Consider the following 23,764-nt stretch of genomic DNA (forward strand, 5'->3'; position numbering starts at 1 on the left):
AGAAAGAGCCATACTAATGTTAATCAGGGGCAGCTCTCTGAGCTGCTTGTGTCAAAACTCTCATCACTTGGAGGCCAAATCAGTAAAAATACCCAGAAGAACCCCAAAGGGTGTTCCAGCATAAATATGCACATTAATCTCTTTTCCTCACCAAGAAACATTATAAGCAATTAGATGTGGAGTAATCTGCCTTCCTGCAAGTCTTGTAATAATCCCAGAGTTTGGGCCTGAGGTATGAGATTTTATAACCCTCCTCACAAGGTCAATTAACATCCTTCTCTAAGGCTTGCTATTTTACTGGCCTTAGTGATGTCTTGTGGCAGAGTTCTACATTTAATTAGGTGCTGCTTAAGAAATAACTTTATTTTAGTAGTTTTGAATAATCCAGCTTCATGGATGCATTTTGTCATGAGGCAGAGGAGCAGATGCACATGATAAACATGATTTCTTCCAGTGTCAATCAAACTTTTCAACTTCCTCCTTGATTAACTCCCAAATAGCTACAGGAGGGAAATATCAGTTTAGAAAGGTTGTGATTTCTCTGTTTTCTTAGAGTCCAAAAGGGACATTACTGGTGGGGGCTCGTTCTTTAGTTGGAGGTGGGTAACTCTTCCAGCTAACGCAAACATAGACTGAGAGTGGTGCTCAGTTCGTTGCACCTAGAGGAGGCTCCAGGCAGAGTGGGACTAGGAAATTTATTTCCACATTATGGTAAACCGGTAGCTTGGAACTTGGTTCCCACTCACTTTAGGAACAAAACCAAAAGAAATTTAACTTGCATATGGGACAGAAGAGGGAACTTGTTCCTAGGCAGGGTATGGGAAGCCCCAGCAGATGAGCAGATGCAAGCCTGGGAGGCTGGGAGCAGCTTTCAACTCACCAGCAGCCTGCAAATCTTCCCTAAACCAGGACCCTTGGGTGTTAGGACTGAGATTCCCAGAGTTTCCGAGCCTTTTACTTGAGAGCAGTCTGCCTGACAGACTGAAGAGGAGCAAGGGGTTGGTAAGCTCCATTGGAGCATGGAGCCAGAGCAACCAGAGGTTTCAGGCTCTCCCCAGATTGCCAGGAGTGATGTAGGGAGGCTGGATAGGACACCTAGCAGCAGACACCACTGCTATCTTCCCAAATTTGTTCCCCCAGGATCACCTTGTGATGAAGGAAAAGCATCTCTGGGTTTTCCACCAACGCTGGTCCTGCTGAGGCAGCGCTGAAGAGGCAGCACTGCCCACCGAAGGCAGGGAGGGCAATGGGAAGCTGCTCTTCCCACTTTCCTCATAAACTTATAGCAAAACCACAGGTGTCTAACACATCCCGTGAACCTGAACTGACCACAGATTTGCTTGCTGTCCATTTCTGATGATGGTAGGAATTGCATGTATGAGCTACCAGAAACAAATTTTTGGTCACATTATCATTATCAATAATTAATAACACTGTTACTAAAATACTGGAAAACACTAGCCACACAAAGGACTGTTCTTTAGCTCTGTACCCACCTCCTTGCAGAGGCTGATTAGGGTACTTACAGCTCCCAAATTTCAGCGGACAAGCATGCACATCCATTGGGAAGTCCTCCAGGTGCATGGGGCACTCTGCGTGAATCGTTAGCCTACAAGACAAAACACAGGGCGTGATCAGAAACACACGGCTGCGAAGACTCCCACCTGGCCCTTCTGCCACGGCGTCTTTGCCCTGCATCCATCAAAGGCGACAAAGGCCTCAATGTGGTCACTAACCTCTGAGTCTCTGGGCAGAAGGCCATCAGCTGTGGAGAGAACAGCAGGCACACAGATCTGGCAACCTTTCCCATAGTATAAACTCAACCCTATTGACTGAGTTCATCTTTATCCACTCAGTGCAATCAGAAAATCTGCCAAAGCCCAGGACTTCTGTTTGCTTATGCACTGTGCATAAAGAGCTCATTAATGCCTGGGGTCAGGGGACATCTCATGGACCATGCTGGAAAGCAGAGGGAAAGACCTTCCAGGGAACATGGCCTGTTCTTCCCAGTGGTCTGGAGGGAGCCAAGGGCTGGCAGATTGTTCAGTCAGGAAGCCACAGCGCTACTGGGCTTGCTGAACAAAGTCAGTCAGAGCCGTGAAGTCGCAGGTGTTGCACCAGGGTACAACACACCCCTGTGCATGTAGGGCACCTCATCCCACCTCCCCCAGCTCTTCTCTCGCTGGTGGCACTGCAGAGGATGCTGCGGGCAGACGCAGAACTGTGTGTCCTGGGGCTGTTTGCAGGGGTGCAGGACAACTTGTGCGCTTTACGCATCCACCAAATCCCAGTAGGATAGCTTGTCAGGAAGTGGTTTTGTGAGGGAGGCACAACCATAAAAGCAGTGTGCTGCAGAACATGCGGCCAGGCATAAAAGGATCCGTTATAAAAGGCTCTAAAAAAGGTAGCTCTAAGCTCATGTTCCTTCCTGAAGTACTGCAAAGCCTGCAGCCTAGGAGGGGCAGCCAGGACAGGCAGCTTCCCAGGAGAAGTCTAATACAATCTTCTCTGAAGGAACCATTTGTAGAAAGAAGGACCCACTTCTGATGGCTTGGCAAAATAACAAATAAACCATGACAGGAGCAACAGGCAGATGCAAAGGGCAAGCGCACAGAGCTAAGGCTGAAGGTGGCTTGTGGAAAACTCAGGTCAAGAAGCACAGTGGAAAGCTTCTATTGAGATATTTTCCTTCAGCTGCAAAAACGTTCAGGTAAGTTATTCTTCATAGAAAATATTGAGGCTTAGTCAAATGCAAAACAAACCCTGAAAAAAATAAATGGTTCAGATTTTGTTTGCTAAAAGCAAAGAAGAAAAAAAAAAGAAAGAAAAGAAAAATAAAGGTTTTTCTTTCAGGTGGACAAACCTTAAATGATTCTACAAAAAAAAAAAAAAAAGAGGACTTTTTTAAACTTGGCATTAAAAAATTTGGTGGACAAAACCAAGCACTCTAAAAACCCCTGTGGGGGAAACAAAGCAGAATCACCGTGGCTTGGAAGTGGCAGGGGATCTCCAAGGCTGCAGCGATGGTGGCTGCAGGCGGCAGATGGTGCTGTGACAGGCGGACACCAGCGCAAGCGAGGGACGGAGCAGCAGCAAATTCCCACACAGCTGCTCCGTGTCGGCTGCGAGAGCAGCCCAGGCTGCGCTGGAAACTCTCTGCCGGCTGTGAATTTTGCTCTGCCAGGTGAGGAAATGAAACTCGTGATTTCAGACCCACGTCCAGCCTCATTTGCTTCTTTTACAGGGTCTAGGAAAGCTGGCATCCCTGCGAGAGACAGGCAGAGGCATTAAATCAAGAAGCGGAGGAGCAGAGCTGGAAGCTGCTGTAACTTCGATGGGGCAGGGCTGGGTGGCCAAAATCTTCCTGCGTGACCTGGAGCCCCTGCAGCACCCACAGCAGGGGTTTAAATCCCAGTTAACCCAGCCTTTGGGAATGTCTGGGAGGTGAGGCACGCGACCCTTTTGCAGTGGTCACTCGGGTCACAGTGCCGCAGTGCAGATTGCACCATGGGGAAGTCTATGCCTTATTCTTGTATGAGCTAGCAAAGGAAAGCGGTGAGTTTCCTGCAGACCTTCTGAACACAGCTCCACAGTGTTTCAGTGGTACCTCCCTGCTCCTTAATGCAACAGCAGCACATACTCATTTCTGTTGTTTTTCAGTGCCAGGTACCACTGTCCTGTCTCCACTGGGCACATCCACCCCACTGTGCCCCAGGAGCTACCCCACAGGGGGAAAAGCCCCTATAAAAGCAACTCCCACAATCAGAACAGGTTTGGTCCTGATAAACAGCTCTTAGCTATTCAGCATCAGCAGGACATGGTCCCCATACGTCCCATGGGCACTACTTGCACTGAACCCCTCAGGGGCTGGCTGTTAAGTCACCATTCACTGTTGGGTCCCAAGGGCTCACAGCCCAACTGTGGCTGATGCAATGCTCCATACTCTGGCCAGGTTAATCACAGAAGGTTTATTGGGTCTATGCAGGCTGACTCCACCTCCAGTAGAGGAGGTCAGTGGATACTTACACAGAAGTACGAAATCTGGGTGAATTCAGAGCAAACCACACCTTGCTGTCATCTCCCAGCAGCTGGTGGCTTACGGCTTCCATGATTCAGAGGCTGCACCCAGGCGACTGAGTGCACCAGAGACCAAGGACCTTTTCTACTCTGAGTCAGCCAATCCTTTCTGAATCCATGTACATGGATAGTGACCACTATGTCCTGTAGTAATCATTTTACTGACAAAGAGGTGATGATGATTGTCCTACTTGCATTATGTCTGGCCCCAGCTTGGCTTTCTCAGCCAATCCAAGAACCACTGTGTGGCCAATGTAACTTCCTTGGAAACAAATCACTCTTTCTGACTTGCTGATCTCTTCTTCACCTCTGGACTGAATGTACCTGTTTTACATGAGAGAGAAGACCTGATCTTTAGGACTTCAACCAAGACTCATTGAAGTCAATGGAAAGACTGACAGTGATTTTGACAAGCCTACAAGCACATCGTTGGAATGATTTTCTTCTGGACATTCAAAAGCCACCACAAACAAATTGCTCATTTGCTCTGATGCCTCTCATAATCTGGATGAAGGTTAGGATTTCAAGAAGCAGGTATGAAAACCTGGCAGCAAGGTGGGGACTCGACAGCCTTGCTCCTCCTGTTCTGTTTCTTTTGTGATGCTTTCTTCTGTCAGCTCAAAATTTACTTGGGGAGCTTCATGGTTGGCAAGCTTGTCAAGTATGTCCTCACGGATCTTACCATTCAATTCTTTCTGTGTCCTTTCCAACTGCAATGGACTTTTTACTTCTAATATTTGTCACTGTCACTTATGTAAAGGAAATGTCAATGCATTTCCCCTGTCTCCCTCAGCAGGCCACACAAGACTTTTCCTTTTACCTTCCTATTCCTTCATTGGCTTCACTAATTACTTTATTATTTCAAAAGGCTCTTAGCTGCGTGTTCCCAAAGTCAGCTTTTCCAAAGGACCTCTCCTCTGATCAGTGCTTTCCTTCTGATGTATCCTGAACTCCCCAAAAAAACCAGAAATGCCTTTTTCATCCACTGTACTGTTTGCAAGTCTTGGCTGTGATCAACAGCCACTATGAATAAGGCTGAACGACTCAAAGGACTGCAGATTGTGGGTCCGGTGGTTGAGTGCCATTTAGAGCAGCCAGAAAGAGCCTCAGAGGGGGCCAGGATGGCAGCAGAGACCAGCTGGGCACAAGCTGGCCTTGGCCATACCCTCCTGCCCCCTCCAGGCCATGGCCAACAAGAGCAAGTATTGTCAAGGGAAGGAGACAACTTTATACAGATGCTGGATGACTCCGTAGGTGTGTGGGAATGCAGCAGGCACATTTTAAATCTAAAGCGTGTTTTATTAACTTAGCCAGTAAACAACAACACAATAAATCCATCAACAAACCACTGAAAAAGCAACCTAATCTGCCACTTCTCCACCTACAACTGAAGGACCTTTTAAGTTTCCTGAAATTAAATAAAAAAGAAAATGCCATATCATTCCAGCTAGATGAGTCTGGTACAGCAACTTCAGCCAGCCAGAAGTCAGCACATTCACAGATAACACATGAAGGGAGTCAGCTTCCCTGCTGAAGGGAGAAGCAATACAGGCATTCCCCTTCCCAGGTGTTCTCCCCTACCTGAAACCTCTTCGCTTTGCCCCTGTGCATGCCGGGGTGTGCTGACGCTCTCCCCACGACCAGAGTGCATGCACTGCTGCTCACTCCTGCTCACCTCTCTGCCTCCTGCATCCCTCGGCCATCTTTCACCCCCCTCCTGCAGCCTTTCTTACACACAGTCATCTTTCAGAGCGCTAATTAGCAGAGGTGTTTAGGTGAGCTGTGGAATCAATCACCGCTCAGGAGAGTGCCCACATTCCCCTTCTGCTGCCCCCCCCCGCTGGCCTTCTCCACCACCTCCTGTTGCTGGCGAAGAACTCCTCAGCACCATATGCTTTGCCTAATGAAACGTCAAAATGTCAAACGAAGAGGAATGTATCTTGCTTCCCAGACAATTACCACTGCCTCTGCAGCATTTGGGTAAAAGAGCCTGTTGCAGAAATTCTCATCTTTGCCCCTTACCCTGTGCAAGGGAGCTTATGGCCAGCTAGCCACAGAGGTTTGCTTCATTGCTTCAATGCCCTGTTCAGGTCCAGACATCTGAGCCCTGAAATGTCATTATAAAGCCTAAACAGCATGTGAAAAATAGCCAAGTTGCCAGCAATCACATAATCCAGCTGTTGTATCCTTTGGCTCATCTGTCCCAGGCGCTAGCAATAACTTATGCAGAACTGTCTTGAAATCAAACCCCAAACTCCTCATGTTTTCACTTTGCTGGCGCAATGGCACCAAAAATGGAACATCCAGGAGAGAAACCATGTTTTTCTCTTTAAAGTCATGGGAAGTCCTTTGAACTGCTCAACACAATGGCAAGAAGTATGAATCAGGCTAAACATACCTCTCCCAGGGCTGACGGTACAACAAACCACTTCAGCTTCGTTCTCATGGTTACCAGGAGCTTAGCGAAGCCTTTGATGTGTCATTAGAGCCCCTGTCATTACCTGCGTCGTGCTGCAGGATGAGCGAGAGTCTCAGTCCAATTTCTGGGATGCAAATGTAATAATCCCTTGGCGTATGTGTGGTACAAACACATGACAGCACCCTGCACAGCAGAACTGACTTTGTTTATGCCAGGGATATTGCTTGAGTTTTGTCCTGATTTCTCCTCTAGGAGATTCATTAATAACCACAGTTAGGCCGAATAGTGTTTACGGTTTAGGCTGCGTGAGAATCTAGGTTAGGTTTAATTGCTGGGGTTTGAGCTTGAAAGCCAAATTGCTTCTAGGATCCTTGTGCTGGATCTGAAAGCACTGAATTCACTTTGTATCCTCCCCCAGCCCCTGGAGATTTCAGCCCATGATGGCAGAAATGCAGCAAGATAAGCGGATCTCTGAAGATTTCTCCCTCCTGGGACAGCTTCCTTCCAAAAGTCTGCCTGTACAAAACCAAGCCTGGAAAACAGATTGTGTCTGCCTTTGGATCCACTTGGGAATCTGAAAGGCAGGGATAAGCAGGGTGTGCAAATCTCATCTCGTCTATTCGTCTGCTTGCATGTTCAGCAGTCTAGCTTTGGTCTGCTTGGGTCTGTTTATGCTGTTGTCTAGGACCAGCCCTGATGCAGGATGCAGTCAAACAGCTGCCAGTCTGTACTACCCAGAGGAGCTGGTGCTGGCATGTCCCAGCTGCTGCTCTTGCAGAAAGGAGAATGATGGTTGCAGCTCCATCGTGTCAAGGGTTCTGTGAGCTCCAGCCTACAGCTCTCACAAGTTGCCCGGGGGTTAAAAAAAACAGGCAGTAAAGACAACCCAAAGCCTTTGCTGGGAGAGACACTGCAAAGCTCTGTGATTTCAAAAAGCAGCCTGGGAAGCTCAAACTCCTGAGCATGCCACAGTAGGTACAGGACTTGTTATCTGGAGTTCAACAGCCCCGGTAGGACTGCACATGTCCTGGGTGCCTTTGTACTCAGCTTTCCCTCCTGTTCTGCCTCTGCCTCACCCAGGGGTTCACCGACCCTCCTTCCCAAGTGCTCATGCACTGCCGCTAAGGACTTCATGTTGTCTTTAGCAACACAGGTTCCTGAGACAGAGTCTTTGGGCATGCAGCTGAACGTATCAGCCTGGCAGTTAAACATCCTTCAAGTGCATAACTCGAGCACATATTGTCTAGGAACCACTCTGACAATAACCACAAAGCTTCAACATGCCACTCTGACAGTCCCTGTGAAGAGCAGGAGAGCTCTTTAAAGCCTGGATTCACAAAGTTGAATCCCATTGGCACAGCATTGAGCTTTCACTATTTTCATATGCTTCAAGGCCAGGAAGAACCAGAACATTATCTATGTGCCCCACACAGTTCGAGCCAGAGAGTACATCCAGAGATTGCTGCAGCAGCTGAGTTTTTGTCTGTACCTTATGTAAATCCATGCACAATTCCCAGTTTGTTGTACTCAGGTCTGACACCAGAGCTTTAAGGCCCTAGCTGGGCTTTCATGAACTACTTGGATCCTGTAGGAGCTCCACAAACAAGACTGCAGAGGCAGGGCTACATAATAAAACTGTGTTCCCCATGCCCTCTAAGACAGCCGGAGTAGCAGGGAAGAGGCAGAGGGATCAGTAATCCTGTCCCTTCCTCAGCAGCCAGAAGGAGGGGAATAGAGAAACGCAATTTTGTGCTGTGGTCGCAAAGGCCGTCTTGTCACCCAGGTGCCAAGGCCTGAGTCAGTGATCAGATTTTTGTACCATGACATTGCACCGATCCATGAGGAGACTGTGCCGTGACTAAAGGAAATCTCTGGACGCTCAGCTACAGCTGGTGTGCGACTCCTTGAAGCTCAGGTCAGTGATAAAGAGGCTCTCTCCAGGAGCTATAAATATTGTCACACAGGTGTAATTTTGCTGGATGCTTGTGTCAGAGTTGCTGTTCCACCAGAGCAACTTCATCTATAAATGTAAGCCTTGACTAAGAGAAGTTGGCTTTCACAGCAGGATAAATAGCAAGAGACATGCCTCTAATTGCACATCAGCAGAAATGATCCCTCAAGGATATTGGCTGGTACAAGGTAAAGGAGTAGGATACATCTCAGGAGTCAAACTGCATGGCAATGTACCAGTCTAGACTGAGCCTGCAAGGGATCACCTGGGCAGTCCTGCCAGTCCAGGGGAAACCTGGTGGAGGTCCAAACTCACTCCCTAGTCAGCAGGACAGAGCGTGCCTCTTTGGGATTTGCACTTTGCTGGATGTCAGCTCTGTGGGGCTGAGATTGGCTTCGTGGTCCTGCTCCTTCCTTTGAGAAGGACACATGTGCACGCCCCTGGGCATGGGAGAGAACAGCGAATGTGCCACTTGGACATAAAACACGAGTCTCCTTCCAGCCCTTTCCTGGGGGGAGGTTTCAAAGCACTTAACAAGGGAGGGTGATACCATCATCATCATTGTACAGGGGAATTGAGGTGTGAGTGCCTACGCGTGGCAAAGCCAGGTAGGACTTGGTGTCTGAGCCTCAGCCTGATGCACAGTCCTGGACCATGCAGTCTGTGCCCTTGTAACTTCCTTTCTGAGCCCCCACTCAAAAGACCCTGTGTGGCCCTGAGCAGGCATTTCCTTCAGCAGCAGGGAGAAGGGCAGTCATCAGATGCACCAGGACAGACATCCCATCCTGGATGCGTTGAACTGCAAACCCAGAGGACCCCTGCTTCGCCCCTGACACACTACGCTGTGCAGTGGGCAGTGCCTTCCAGATGGCCATCTGGCCAGCTCTAACCATATCTCCAGCATCAGGCTGGTCCAATACTGCCTGGAGCCCCACCAGGGTAGCTTCACACACATCTGCACAACAGCAATCTGTGCTGGGTAAGGAAAAGATCTCCATGCACTACAGCTCCTGGTACTGTGCAATACAACACGTGACAAAAGGCCTCACATCCAACCCTCAACCTTTGGGTATCTCTGAGTGGGCTCTTCACCTCTTACAAAGCCTTAGAGGTACATTTAAGGGGGGCAGGAGCACATGCAAAGGGAGGTCCAGACTCTTCTTCATCCCCCCCCTTCTTTGGGAGACAGCTAAACTGAAGGATGTGTTGAATTTATTTTAAAAATCCCATGACTCCATTTTCTTCAAGAAGCTCATTCTCAAGAGCCTCGTGATCCTGCCATCCTGGCACCTGCCCAGCCCTAAACGGAGAAGTAAATCCAGTACTTTCTCAATCACACAAAACTTGCTGAAGCTAATGGCTGTTTGCTGAATAAAGAAGAAGTGAAATGATATAAAAGCCCTGAAATTGAGTCCTTTTTTTGCTGTCTTATACCAGTAGCTTCTATAATACTTTACAGTCAGATGCCGATACAAACAGGGGGAGTGTTAGTCATCCACATGCAGGTCAGAGAGCCGGGAGCAGAACTGAGCCCTTAAGTCAAGTTGGGCTTCTCCCTTCATTTACCCCATCTGCCTCCGTAACGTGAGATCACTGATGTGTGGAGACCTAAACCCCCAGGGCACTGGCAGGATTAGCTCATATTTGAGAACTGCTGCACAAAAGCAGAGCATTGTTTATCAATGTAGGTTGTAAAACTTGCTGACACTATGTAGATTCACCGTCAGCTTAACTATGAAGAGATTAAATTCTATCTGGTCCTCAAAAAACAGAGGTGAAAGTGCAGCATCTCAGCACACAGAATCCACAATGAAGCCTGGTTATTAGTTAGGATCAGCTTGAAGATGGAGGCAGGGAAAATAATTTTTGAAAACAAAGATTTACACCTTTCCAAAACCAACTCAATACCTTTCTTGTGCATCTATGTGTAGCTTGTTCTTTCATTTATAAGCCCATTTACCTCGGAAGGCAAATTAGTACATCAGCCCCAGGTGGCAAACATTATTTACGTGGGTGAATAGCTTACAAGCATGCAGGAATATCTGAATAGTTCCGGAACAAACGTACAATTAACCCAAAGGCATTTCTCTTTATGCTCTCCAGCTGTTGCGCCTTAGTGATAAATGTATGTACCAGGGCTGTTCTTGAGAAACCCAGAGAAGATGACTGCCCAAGCATGGTTCCCCAACAGCAACTTGTGTTTTAGAAGGAAGGCCCCAGTTGCTGGAGCTCACAGTGGGGTTGCACAGGCTGTATCACTGCCTGGGGTCTCATGCTGCAGGGCTACCTCATGTTCGGGGCTCCCACTGAGAGCTCAGCTGGGGATAACATGGGCTGGGTTAGACTGAGAACTTCCAATGGCCTCTCCAAACCTGGCACCTCCAAAGCACAGTTTTTAATAAGCTGGTGATTTTTTTTCCCTAATGATGTTCACTGATTACACAGATTTGGATTTTTGATTCCATGCAGTAGGGAAAAAACCCCCATTCTTCTCACAAGCAAGCCTGGGCTCATTAGATGTTTCAGATGGCTCCAGTGTAACATGCTGAACAAATTTAGATCTCTTCTCAAGCTGCTGGAGAATAACAAATTCTCCCATCCTAATGTTCCCCTACCAATACTGGAAACCTGACTTCATATCCCATCAGAGGTCAGGAACAAAAATAAGTCGGGTGGCGCACTAACTCCACAAACTATAGATCCCAACACTTCATAGATCCCATGACTCATCACATAAAAGAAAAAAATCAACATGAATGATGAGAAAAAAGCTACCAGTAAAAATGTGCTTAAGTTGAGGATCAGTGATGCTACATAGGTAGGAAACAAGGATAGCAGGGAAAGCAGCAGGGTAAGACTCAAGTGTGCTAAAAGAGTCAGTGGAGGTCTACACAAACTCTGCTGTAATGTACCCTGAGGTCCCATCCTTGCCTGCATGTGTATAGGGACCTGGAAGACCCTGGCCCAGGAGACACAAACTTACCTCATGGTGTACAGGAGGGTGCCATTGTCCACCAGGCGCAGCAGCTTGTTGGGTGTTGTCATGTTGTGGGCAACAGATTTCTTCCCATTGTGGAAGAAGGTATCAGGAGTCCAGATTTTACTGGCCAGCAGGTTGTTCAGGGGAAGTATTTTCATGGGACCATCAAACTTCAGCCTTTCATCTCTCCAGGATTGCCGGAAAAAGACATCAATAGTGTATTCCTTTGTGGAGAAAGGAGAGAAAAATAAATCTTGTTTTACTCAGCTCTTCATTGCAAACAAGCCGCTTCAATAAATGGTAAATATCTTCGGTCGTTGAGCATACTGTGTTTTGGCACGCCTTGGTTGACATGAAGCATGATGCAACAAGATGTAGGGATTAACAGCAGTGGAAAAATCTGTGGAGGATAGAGGGCATTTACCACATTTTGTATAATGACTTACATATGATGCCAAATTTGTGTTTCAGTGTTTCTGACTGCTGCAGACAAGCTGCAATACAGCCTACAGTGGCCAGTGGCCAGTCCTGGGGTAGCCCTGCTGCACCACCACCTTTATCCAGATGTTTCAGGGGAGGGAACCATTGTGTGCACCTACATGGGAATTTAGAAAGCCAAAAATGAAGTTCCTGGAGGTGGAATTTGGCCAGGATACTGGTAATTATCCCTGCTCATTAAAAAAAATAAAGAAATAAAGTTTCATGACATTGTCATAATGTTATTTTGTTCCCCAGGACACCTCTAGAAAAGCATTGAATCAAGGACCTCACAAACTTGCATTACAAGATCCTGTGACTTTCTTTTCTTTTTCTTCTTTTTCCTTTTTCCTATTTTTTCCCTTTTTTTTTTCTTTTTTCTTCTTTCAGCTAGTGTAGAAACCCATTTCCGAGGCCAAATTTCAGTTGGGGCAATTAGAAGTCATGTCTTTGAAACCCTGCAGCCAGGGCCAGCTCCTCACTCGGTGCGTGCAGTCTCAGAAACCACTTGACCAAGCAGCAAAGGTGCTACGGCTCCATGGCCACCCCAAGGCAAAATTAAATGAATCTGCCCAGTGCCTGGCATAAGGGACTGCTGTTCCCTGTGACCTGAGCCACCCCGTGTCCTCTGAGGGTCCATGTCACTTGAGGAAAAGTCTTCAGCCTGTCAGCATGAGCTGCACCACTGCTCAGCTCTACAAGACAAACCTCCTCTTGCTAACGAAGGATCTCATTAGCTCACGAGGCTTTTAGAGAGAGATGGGGGCTTCGGAAAATCTGTCTGTCCCAGCTGTTCTTCCCCTGCCGTTGCAGACTCATAGTCTTTATTTACGGGTTCCTGGAGGCTGCAGGACCAACTAAACTTATCATTGTGAGTGATTTCTTTCCTGCAGCTCTTCTCAGCAGCATTTAAAAGCTGCTGTGCATCAGTTTCCTATAGGTCATAGAAATTCCTACAGGTTTTGCAGCAGATGGCAGCTGAATGAAAGCATCTTGGTAAAGAAATTAATCCCTGCTCCCTGGCCACAGAGCCACTCCTGCTCAAATGTGAAATTTCTGGAGCCTGGCTGAGGGAAGGAAAGAGAAGATCCTACGTTCCCACAGGCTCTGCCCTGTACAAGATATTCTGCCCCTTCATGGAAGTGATCTTCACTTTGTGGTTTTAAGCTCAGTAAAGGGATAAAACCAAAGGAATGAGCCTGTGCGCAGTCCCAGGAGGTAGGTTTGGGAAAAGTCCTTATCAGGAGAAGAGCTATCTTTTTCAGAACTCCCTGTTCCTATTAAAAAAACAAACGAAGCAAAACTTTTATGACAACTTCCCAGGCCCTGTTTTATTTCTTTTATGCTAAGGAATCATTCCCAAAGAAAAGCGAAATCATGTTCAGATTCTTCCCCTCTTTTCTATACTTCTTTCCATGAAAGCATAATTCCCAAGTGTCCTGGTTTTGGCTGGGATAGAGTTAATTTTCTTCTTAGTAGCCAGTGTGTTTTGGATTTAGTGTGAGAATACTGTTGATAACACGCTGATGTTTTAGTTGTTGCTAAGTAGCGCTTATCCTAAGTTAAGGGTTTTTCAGTTTCCCATGCTCTGCCAGCAAGCGGGTGTGCAAGAAGCTGGGAGGGAGCGTGGCCAGGACAGCTGACCCGAACTAGCCAAAGGGATATTCCATACCATAGAACGTCATGCTCAGTATATAAACAGGGGGGAGATGGCCAGGAGGGGTGGATCACTGCTTGGGCATCAGTCAGCGGGTGGTCAGCAATTGCATTGTGCGTCACTTGTCTTTTCTTGGGTTTCCCTTCTCTCTCTTTTTTCCTTATATTCCTTTTCATTACTATTATTATTATTATATTATTATTAGCTAGTATTATATTTTATTTTACTTCAGTTATTAAACTGTTCTTATCTCAACCCACAAGTTTTACTTTTTTTCCCCTATCCTCCTCCCCATCCCACTGGGAGGGAGAAGGGGGGGCGGCTGCGTGGTGCTTAGTTGCTGGCTGGGGTCAAACCACGACACCAAGTCACCCCTTCCAAGGAGTACACTTAGTTCTATGTTATGTTCTTCTCCGCCTTATAGAAGGGACCGAAAACATCAAGACTGAGTCTGTCTCCAGAGTCCATCCACCAGCATAAAAGCCCCTTGAACTTTTTTTTTTTTTTAATTTCCTGGGGACTGAGGCAAAGCTGCAAGAGCTCACTACCAAAGATTCAGGCATATGTCAGATCCTATCAGACTCTACTTTCCAAACCAAACTGAAAGAGAGATTAGAAGTCCCTTGGAGCATCTCAGGGAAAAGGTCTACATGTCCTCCTCCATGCTTCGTAACCAGCTGCTCTCCTCCACTCTCCACAGCAGCTTTACCTGCCTCTCCTCCATCATCATAATTACAGTCTCTGTCTGCATCAAGATGCGCAGGAGTGGCTTTCCATCGCAATGAGTAATGGCTGTGGGAGGGACGGGAGCGAGATCACCAGGCCGATGCAAGCAGGGAAGGAGGGACTTCCCCACTCCCGAGATGAAAGGAACCACCGCAGAAGAGCAGGCTCTCCCCACACTTCCCGAGGAGATGGCATTTCTCTCTCTCACATTTCTGAGTGCACTTAGCACCAGAATGGCACGCTAAAACTCATTCGCTATGCATTTGTAAAATACATGGAACTAAAGCACGTGAAGGGGAAATGATTTATTATTCTTTAACTGTCTTCCTAATTTTAAATTCATTTTGTCAAATCACATTGCAGAGAATACCTCCCTCTTTTCAATACCTCATATTTCTTCTTCACAGTTCATTATACACACTCCCTTAATCAAATATGCTCCACCTTGGAAGTAATTATCAGATACTCCCCAAGGGCTAAGATTGCTGAGTATATTATAGGTCTGCGCTGTGGTAGGAAAGCAAGCAAGATAGAGAGAGAACTCAAATGAGATTAATACTCTTGGCTACACTGACATCAAGTTAACTTCTAACCCTGGAGGGAGTGGTCTTTCCAAAGCAACATGGGGTTGCGAGATGGGGCTAGCACCTCAATGAAACACAGACGTTTTATTCTCCCCCAACTCCTCCACTTCTAGCACAGGACTGTTGGTGGGGCAGCTGAAGAGATGTTCATGGCCATGTCAGCACAGAAAATGAAACCCTCCCAGCTCCGGAGGGGCCGTGAGAGCTGCAGGACATTGCTCCTGCCTGACCCAGCTGGTGAGAGCAATGCCTGCTCCATCTCCCGAAGTGGGCTCCCTCCAAGGCCAGGACTGCCCACTGCTGGCCCGGGCTATGCCAGCACCAGGTCACTTCTGGTACTGGATGTGCAGGAGGGTCTCAGTCCTGAATGCATGACTGTCCTCATGTGGCACCCTTGAAATGTTGAGCAACCATCAACAGCCAACTCTTCTCTGTGCGCCTGGGTGTGTGTGGAATATGAGCTGCAAGAAATGCTGTTGAGAAAGCTCACTATTAATTATGCTCCACAGTCCTGTTTTAATTAGAAGACAAACTGTTGTGGGAATACAAGCCTAAATTCAGACCTCAGGCCTTTTCATTAATAATTTTGCCTGAACATGTCAAAATATTGCAATCAGTTCACTCTTTTTCTTTTTTCTCTTTTGCTTCCCTTCTGGTTCAAGCACTAAGAACAGTTTGATAGTGAACCGTTCTCTTCTGGCACTGCCACCAAAACAGGCCAGATTCTGGCATCCTCCTCTCTTCCCAGGGAGCACCCTCCTTCCTCCATGCACAGTCAGGTCAAGGAAAGCTGGCTACAGTAAAGGTGTTTGTCAAGGCATGTAATGGGTGGAGCATGCTATGAACAGGTCTTGGTCCTGTGGGCAGACCTCCCCATTTCATTAGGTTGCACTTGCAGGAAAGAAAAAGACCCTAAAGCCTGCAGCGTGCTTGAGCGGTGCAAAGGCATCGACCCTCTGAGCCTGTATTACCACTTGATTTCTAAAAGCCCAAATACAGCTGAGAAACAATCCCTGTCTACCACCTGCACTGAGCTCCCCCTGGCCTGTGAGAAGATGATGAAGCACACTCGTGCGCGGGCAGGCAGCTGGGATGCTTGCTCGTGTTCTTGTCATTTAGGAAAATCCTGCTTTTGCCCAGATCATCTGGGGATGAGGGTGGGACATGTCTGCTGCGGCTGCAGGAGAAGCCATCCCTTCCCGTGAGGCGACCAGCCAGTGGCACCTACCATATCTGTGTCCGAGACAGGGCCGAAACTCGTCACGTAAATGTCTGTCTTGACTTCAGTTACGCTGTCTGGGACAAAAAAAAGGGAAAAAAGCAATTAGAGAACTGACTTTGCTTGTACAGGGAAGGGTTTGGGTTTTGTTACGTGGTGGTTTTTCCTGCCAGGCGCCTCCCTGGCTAGCCCTCAGCAAGCCGGCATCATGCTCTCTGCTGTGCCCTGAACAATGGCTGATTTTATCACTTGTAATTGGGCAAATTCATCTCTAATGTAGCTCTGCTGCTTTCCATGCTTACACCGAGGATGAATATGTCCCACACAGCCAGACAATACATATTTACAAAATGTATGTGGCTACACGATACATAACATAGTACAGACCCACATGTTTTCAATACAGAGGTAAGCCCTGATGCTTTGAAACTCCTTTTAATCTGAAATCCCTTTGTGTCTCCCAGCCTGATAAACAGCCTAGCAATGTTCCACCAGTTTTAGGAAACCCTGGGTTTGTTACAGCTTCAGGCTTATCTGTATGTAAAAAGAATCAATATTCTGATTGCCTTTTACTGCCATCGTGTTTGCTGTTCTCCTAAGTGCCTCGCTCCTGGCAAGCAGCTGCTCTTGCAAAGCTGCTGCTCGCCTGCATCACACGCTCCCCTGCATCCCAGGCTGTGCCACCCTCATGGATGCTGAACAGCAGCCTCACTGCCCCAGCAAAACCACAGAGCCCCAGTTCCTGCCCCGAGTGCTAAAATCCAGGGGCAATCTTAATTATGTGCCTTCAGGTACTGAAGTGCTTTGCAGAACACAGCCACCAGCACATGCGCCAAACAGCACATACAGCTCTCATTCTTGACTTCATTGCGATTTTGGCGTGTTTCCTAATTGAAATCTCTGCTGCTGTCCCATTTTGCAGGGAAATCAAGGCACAGTGATTTGCCAGATTCATGGTCCTACGCTCTGCCCACTGGGTTGTACTGAAAAAATGATGGATGAGGTGCCTTGGGTTTAGCACTACGTTACCATAAATCTGCACCACTTTAGGGATAGATCATGCCATTGTGCTCCTCTTGTATGGCATTAGCTGGCTCAGAGCTGCTTTCCCAGTGAAAGAACCAATATAAAGCCCCAAAGAAGAGTTCATGTTTTATGTGCAGTATCCCATTTTGGCCACTGCAGCAGCTTTGCAAGTAGCCTGGATGGCCCATTGCTCAATTCAGTTATGGAAATCCTTCTGTCCCCTGACAGTTATTTTGCAGTACTATGAAGCTTAGTTTTGTGCTTCAAAGTTTTGTATCCAAAAATAAGATAATGCATTCTGGCAGGGTTTTCTCCTTAATGGCTAAAATATACGTATACATGTCTTCAGTTATTATGGCTGGAAAGCTTCTGACGCAGCCTGTGGCTGATATTATTGTGCTATATAAGTAACCCTTGATCTCGTCTTGATGCGATAAAAAGAAGGTTAAAGAGAAATATGTATGTGATACACTTTCTGAAACACCCAGAAGCCAACAAGACGTCATCCTGAACAAAATTAGTTACTTCTGTAAGACTTAAACACTTGGGGTATTCTCTCTGTCTCCCTCCAAACAAGTCCCCAGATGAGATACACAGCAGAGAACATTTAGTGAAGTGAGGCTCTTTCTGCTAACACATGCTGCAAGAGACAGCTAATTATGTTTTAGACAAAACACAAACTCTCTCTCCCCTCCCCTCCTCCCTTCTTGGCATTCGGTTTGCCCAAGATAATAATTTACAGCCATGGTTATCAGCTCAGGATCCATGGCTGCCCATGGCCAGTGAAATCAGTCCTTGCGAGGTGCAGAATGAATTGTCCCCTGCACCTGAGGGGGCAGAGGGACAGGGGTCCACGAAAGGACTCATGCTTTACAATGTGATCCTCGGGGTCCAAGCACAAGGGACGGGTTTCATGAAGTGATGAGGAGGTAAAAAGGCAGAACTAGTTCTGGACACCTTTTGATACGATCCTGCTATCTTTACATGAGCCTTTATGTCCTTATCATGCTGTAATCTGGCTGTCACTGAGTTCCAGAGACCCCTTCCCACCCCTTCAATCTACTGGCAAATCCAATCAAAGATAATGGCATTAATAAATACCATTAACTTATTAATATTAATAATTTATTAATAATTAATTACAGCCCATGTTTGAAGAGGATCCCCCATTTCCAGACTGCACATGTACACCCCAGGGCCAGGCCATGCAAACCTGCTGAACTTGGTGGGACCCCTTTGCGCCTGCAAGGCAGCACCTGGTGCAGGGACTAGCTGGGTGGGCTGGCTTGGTCACTGGCTTATTGGTGTCCCCCAGCACTTAGAAAAATGGGCTCCCTGCACCTTTCATGGCAAAAGCCAGACTGAACTTTCCCTGTTAATATGTGCTCCTAAGGGCAGGATTTGGCTGAGATCCAGAGGGATTTCTGAAATTAAATCATTGCTACGCAAGCAGGGATTTCAGCAGAGCTGGGAAATCCAGAGATAAGTAAAACACCAGCAGAACAGAGTGAGCTCCAGCCTCAGAGATTCGCTTCCTTCATGATCCTACAGCCCAAGAGCATCTGCACTGCTTGCAGCTCTGCCCGAGCTCATCGGCTCTGTGATGGCGAGACCTTCTCCTCCAGAGAAATCAGGAGCTATTCAGCCAGCCTTCTCCCTCCTTACCCTCACACCTACCCACCCTGAGCCTGAACACGAAGAAACTGCATCTACTTTTGCAGCAAGAGAAAGCGGAGAGGAGCATCTCCTGCCTCCACTCAGAGACATGGCAGGGAAATCCTTATCTCCTTCTCAATCCGTAGACATGCTCACACTGCAGCTTGGCTGTGTTGCCCAGTTCTCACCAAAGATTTAATAACTAAGGACTGTACTGTAGAGGGTTAGGTACTTTCCCTAGACCTGTTGCAGAACATTAAATGGCATTTTTCCTTTCCTAGCATCATCCTTCCCTGTGACTCGAAGTTTTTTCACATGCACAAGTGAGTTGAGTCTTCAAGCCTGCTAGGGTGACAGGTGGATGCTGCCAGTCCTGTTTTATAGTTGGGGAAACAAAAAAGGAGAGACTTGGTTCAGGTAGGAAGCCAGAGTGGAGCAAGGACCAGAGCCCAGCTCCGGCTGCCCTAGGGAACGGCGTGGGCTGGTGCACCGCTGCCCAGCGGAGGGCTCAGTATTGCTCTTGCCAGACTGCAAAAGCACCCTCCAGCCACGTTGCTGAGCCTCACCATGCCCCAAGCTGCTGCCACCTGGGGACCTGGAAAGCAAAAAAAGATTCTGAAGCTGTCACAAAACTAGAAGATCAAGAGATTTTCAGGTTCAACATTTGAACATGGGCAGAATTTAGAGACCTGAGCAGCATGCCATGTTCCCAAGCCATTTGTTTGAGGCCGATTCCTTTGTCTGAGGGCTTTTCCCATTTATAGGCTCAGCTTATTCCCAAGCTTCAGCACAACTGTGTTTCTAAAGCCATCTGGAGCAAGTATGTGAGCAGGAATAAGGTGCTGCAGGTCGATCAGAGCTGCCCCTTCGACCACACTGTACAAAGCCCCGTTCCTGCCTGCCAGGCAATGCTGCCTTGCTCCTGCCTGCAGAAATCCCCCACAGCTGGGCAGATCTGCAATGCAAATGTAAAACAAAAGCTGTAACATCCCTTCCCACAGTGTTACCATGGCACTCCCTACACCTGCCTGCTCTTTAAAAGCTACCCTTCTCCTCCAAGAATTTGCTACGCCAGATCTAGCTGCTTGTGCAGGCGATAAACATCCCTATTAGCTCTGTGTGGAGGGCCGGATCCTACGACCCCAAGCCCCGCACCAGCAGGGTCGGTTGCTTCCTTTGTGCCTGCAGAAGGTGTAAAGCAGCAGCTGCTGCTGAGGTGCTTCAGGGTTTCCATTTCACCTGCCCTCCCCTGTCCACCCCCCCAAGTCTCTATGACCCATCTTCCTGGCCCTGGCTCAAGGCAGACATCCCCCCCTTCCCGCAATCTCCCTCTTAAGTGCTCGTGACTCCCTGGGCCTGTGAGGAGATAGCTATTATTTACAAAATGACGGAGTGCTATTTTTACTTGCTTCTTGGAAGCACTAGGAGCAGTAGCAGAGCTGGAATACAAATTACGCTGCCTCGCTGCCTCTCCCCTCGCCGGCTGTAGATTGTAGGGCTGCCTCTACAAGTGATTATGGGAGGCGGGGGGCACGGGGGGGCTGAGAAGGCTCTTATTAAACATTCTGGTGCACTCATCAAGTGCTGTTTATTTAAGAATCTCAGCTGTAATATAATCGACTCGGCCGGTTATGTTTCAGCTCTTGAGGTTTGTGGATGTGCTGAACACAGTCACGTTTCCCAGGTAGGGGTTCCCAGAGGCCATGCCACCAGCTAGCAGAAATGATGTGCCTGCCTGCGCTGGAGGCTCCCAAACAATGTGCACTATTAAAACAGGGGCGAAGCCACTGTGGCTTCGTGCAGAGGATTCCTGGCTGCTGTGCTGACGTCAGGGAAGCTGCACAGCCTTATCTCGGAGATAAACTGGATGAGCAAGGGGATGGGGACCTCCTTGAGGCTGTGCTCTGCATAGCACTGCTCCAGCTCTGCCCCAGGGCTGTGCTGGGACCTAAGAGAGCTCAGAGGTGACAAGCCTGTCTGTACTGGTGTTTCTGTGCATGATGGCATGGCTGAGACTAGAAAGGAGGACAGTGCTGTTCAGGCTTTTCTGCACCCAGGGGTACAAACCCTCAATCTGCTCCAGGCCAGCTGCTGGAGGTAGATGATTCTGCACTGGGCTCTCTGTGAACTGCTCTGGACTCCAGCCAGCCCAATATCCCATCTCCAACCATGGTCACAACCTAAAAAGTGCAGTAAAAAGCTGATAATGCTCCTTAACACCCTCCTAGACTGCAACCGCATTTAGTCTCAGCTTAAGAGTTTCTCAGCTTGATGAGGTTCCCTTATTCAGTGATCCTCTTCCAAGGACCTGTCCAGTGTCTCCTCAAATACACAAAATCCTCTGGCAAGGAGTCCCACCAGCCTGCGGTGAGGGCAGTGTCACCATGAAGAGAGAGGAGATGCTGCGTAGCTCCTTCCCACGTCATGTAACCCAAAGCGAGCACACTGGACAAGATGGTGCTTTACAGCTAACCCAGCATCACTGGGAAGGGAACACACGAAGTTGGTTTGTACTACCAACTTCCACCTCATGCCTTCTCCCAAATCCTTGCCATGCTAATTAATAAGCTAATAAGCAGCAGAAGGTAATTTCTGCAGCTGCAGAAGCTTTTTGGGTGTTTCATTCTTCGTTTTCTCAGCCTCTCACTGGGGGTATTTAATTTTCCTTCCAATTTTAGCCTCTGGAACAAGAGAGGCTTCCATGACCTTTGCCACAAGCCCCATGAGCCCACCAGAGCTGAGCCAAACCACAACCCAGGGCAGCCCTTGCCTTTGGAGTTGGCACACTGCAGCCCCCAGCCAGAAACTCCACCCTCAGGTCCCTCCTCTCACTCTGACAGCTTCAGTCCCATCGCACCAGGGCTGCTGCCTTTGCCAGTTCCTACCTTGGTTTTTCAAATGGCCTTTTAACCTGCAGTGCTGCCTTGTTTTGGGAAGTAGGAGCTGAGTTGTGTCTCCTTTCAGTAAGAAAAGAGGCATTGAAGAAGGGCGGGCACATCTCTGGATGGTGTGGCACAGGGTACCCTCTCTGTGACTTTGCCCTTGGGACTGCCATGCCAGTACTGGGAGAGGACAGGGAGGCAGAGGGGTAGGTGCCCAAGGGGAGAGGGTAGCCTTGCCTCTCCCCACAACCTCCCTTGCAAGAGCAGCAGAAATGGAGACATGACATCTTCTACATCACCAACCACACACAAGAAACCCCTTATGTAGCCTTCACTGCCGCTCTCCTCGTGTGGGGCCAGCAAGACTCTCCCACATACATTAGAGATGCTTTTCTTGCATTTTTTGCTAGGGAGCTCAGGAATAGCAGCACAGAAGGAAACATTTCAATGAACATCACTGCAGTGCTGTTAATGCCTCAGAGGCTTGTCCAGCCCAGCCAGGGGATAAAGCTGATTCCAAGGACATAGACTGATAAAGCTCCTGCCACCCAAAGGCCACAAAGCAGCACGAGCTTTGTCAGGACCACAAACTGTCATGTCAGCAGCATGCTAATGTCAGGACCACAAACATCCCTACTGCACCTGGGATGCTTTCACACCAAGTATCCTGGGAGCAGAGGCTGTGCATGGGTTAGGAGAAGAAGGCTGGGGAACAGAGATGGCACAAAACCAAGAAGATACTGGCATTTCCTCCAGCATCTGTGAAAGGGAGAGCAGAGCTGGAGTGCAGAGAGATCTGGGCAGCTCTCAGCGCCGCCCCTTCTCTCTCCTCTATTGGTTTTGACTTGGGGATCTCAGACAACACATAGAGAAGTCACAGTCAACCTCTTCAAACTTCCAGTCCCAAAGTAAAAATACATATTTTCAGATGTTGCTTGGCTGTTTCAGTGCCTCAGCATCCTTGAATATGAAATTACTTGTTCAGAAGCAAAAGCCAAGTCTCATATCACAGATATTTACCCAGGTTTGACATGTTCAGCCCAGGCATCTTTCCCAAAAGTGGACAGTAGCGTACACATGTTCTTCTTAGAAGAATAATAACCCAGAACATACATAGGATGTCTCGGTCCTGTCAGCAGCCTTACTTACATAGGAATAAATTGTAACCACCTCCATATGTAGAATTATATATAGAATTGAAACAGTTGAAATCAGCAAGAAACAAAGGCTTTTGGTAGCACACGACACAGCCTACAGAAGTCAATGCCAAACAGCAGCGATCATGGCCAAGAGTGTCACCAGGAGGGCTGGCAGCTGGCCCAGTCCTTCGCAGGCCAGACAGAGCTAACAGCAGCATCAGGTTTAATTCCCTGAGCTACCTAAAACACCAACATGTCTCCAGGAAAACTCACTTGGGCAGAAGCATCAAGACACAACAGAGACCCCATTGGTCCCATTTTGTCTATGGGAGGAGGGTAATCCCAGAGGTAGGTCAGCCCACCCAGACCTGACCGTCTCTGATGGCATCTGCCTCTCTCTAGTGAGCGTAGAGATGAGGATGACCAGGGTCCCACGGATGAAGGCTGGCGTTAGCCTCATGCTCCCACCTGGGACAACATGGTTAAAGATGACAGGATGCTCACCCATTGCAAAGTGGGGTCAGCCAAGGACTGAGCACTGGGAAATTTGTACTCTGCAGAATAATCCACACAGTAAGGAAAGAAACAATATAAATGTCTGAAACAAATGTCTTATCTCAGCAAAAGCAGGGGTGAGTAAAAGCCTGCAGGGGATTGCCAACGAGACCTTTGGATCAGATCTGTATCTAGCTCTGCCTATGTGTCATGAACTATTTGTCTAATGCAGTTTTGCTCGGCTATTTGCTTGCTTCCAGAAGTGGTCACCCTGTCTCACTCGTAAAGCTGAAATAACAGTCTGTGTAACAGATCTGACCCCCTCAGTTACACTCCCAGGGCCTTCTGCAGAGTTATGATCAAAAACGCATCACATTTACACAGGAAACAAGGCTATCTGCTACTCTCCATGAAAGCATCAAGCCTGTCCCTCCCATTCTGGGATGCCAGGGCATCTTTTCACAGGGGTTGGCTTA

The 23,764-nt window shown here is 47.9% G+C and overlaps 1 protein-coding gene across 2 annotated transcripts in view; it reads right to left on the reverse strand.

Moving 5' to 3' along the window:
- The window catches only part of GABRA3 (gamma-aminobutyric acid type A receptor subunit alpha3), a 75,282-nt gene that overhangs the window by 18,748 nt on the left and 32,770 nt on the right, over positions 1-23,764 (reverse strand). For both annotated transcript variants that reach the window (XM_050901772.1, XM_050901771.1), the window contains 3 exons: positions 16,100-16,167; positions 11,431-11,651; positions 1,527-1,609 (listed from right to left, as the gene is read on the reverse strand). In XM_050901772.1, coding sequence (XP_050757729.1) covers positions 1,527-1,609; positions 11,431-11,651; positions 16,100-16,167 — 372 coding nt within the window. The remainder of the gene's footprint in view (positions 1-1,526; positions 1,610-11,430; positions 11,652-16,099; positions 16,168-23,764) is intronic.

The sequence above is a fragment of the Gymnogyps californianus genome, chromosome 9 (assembly GCF_018139145.2).
Source record: "Gymnogyps californianus isolate 813 chromosome 9, ASM1813914v2, whole genome shotgun sequence".
Lineage (NCBI taxonomy): Eukaryota > Metazoa > Chordata > Aves > Accipitriformes > Cathartidae > Gymnogyps > Gymnogyps californianus.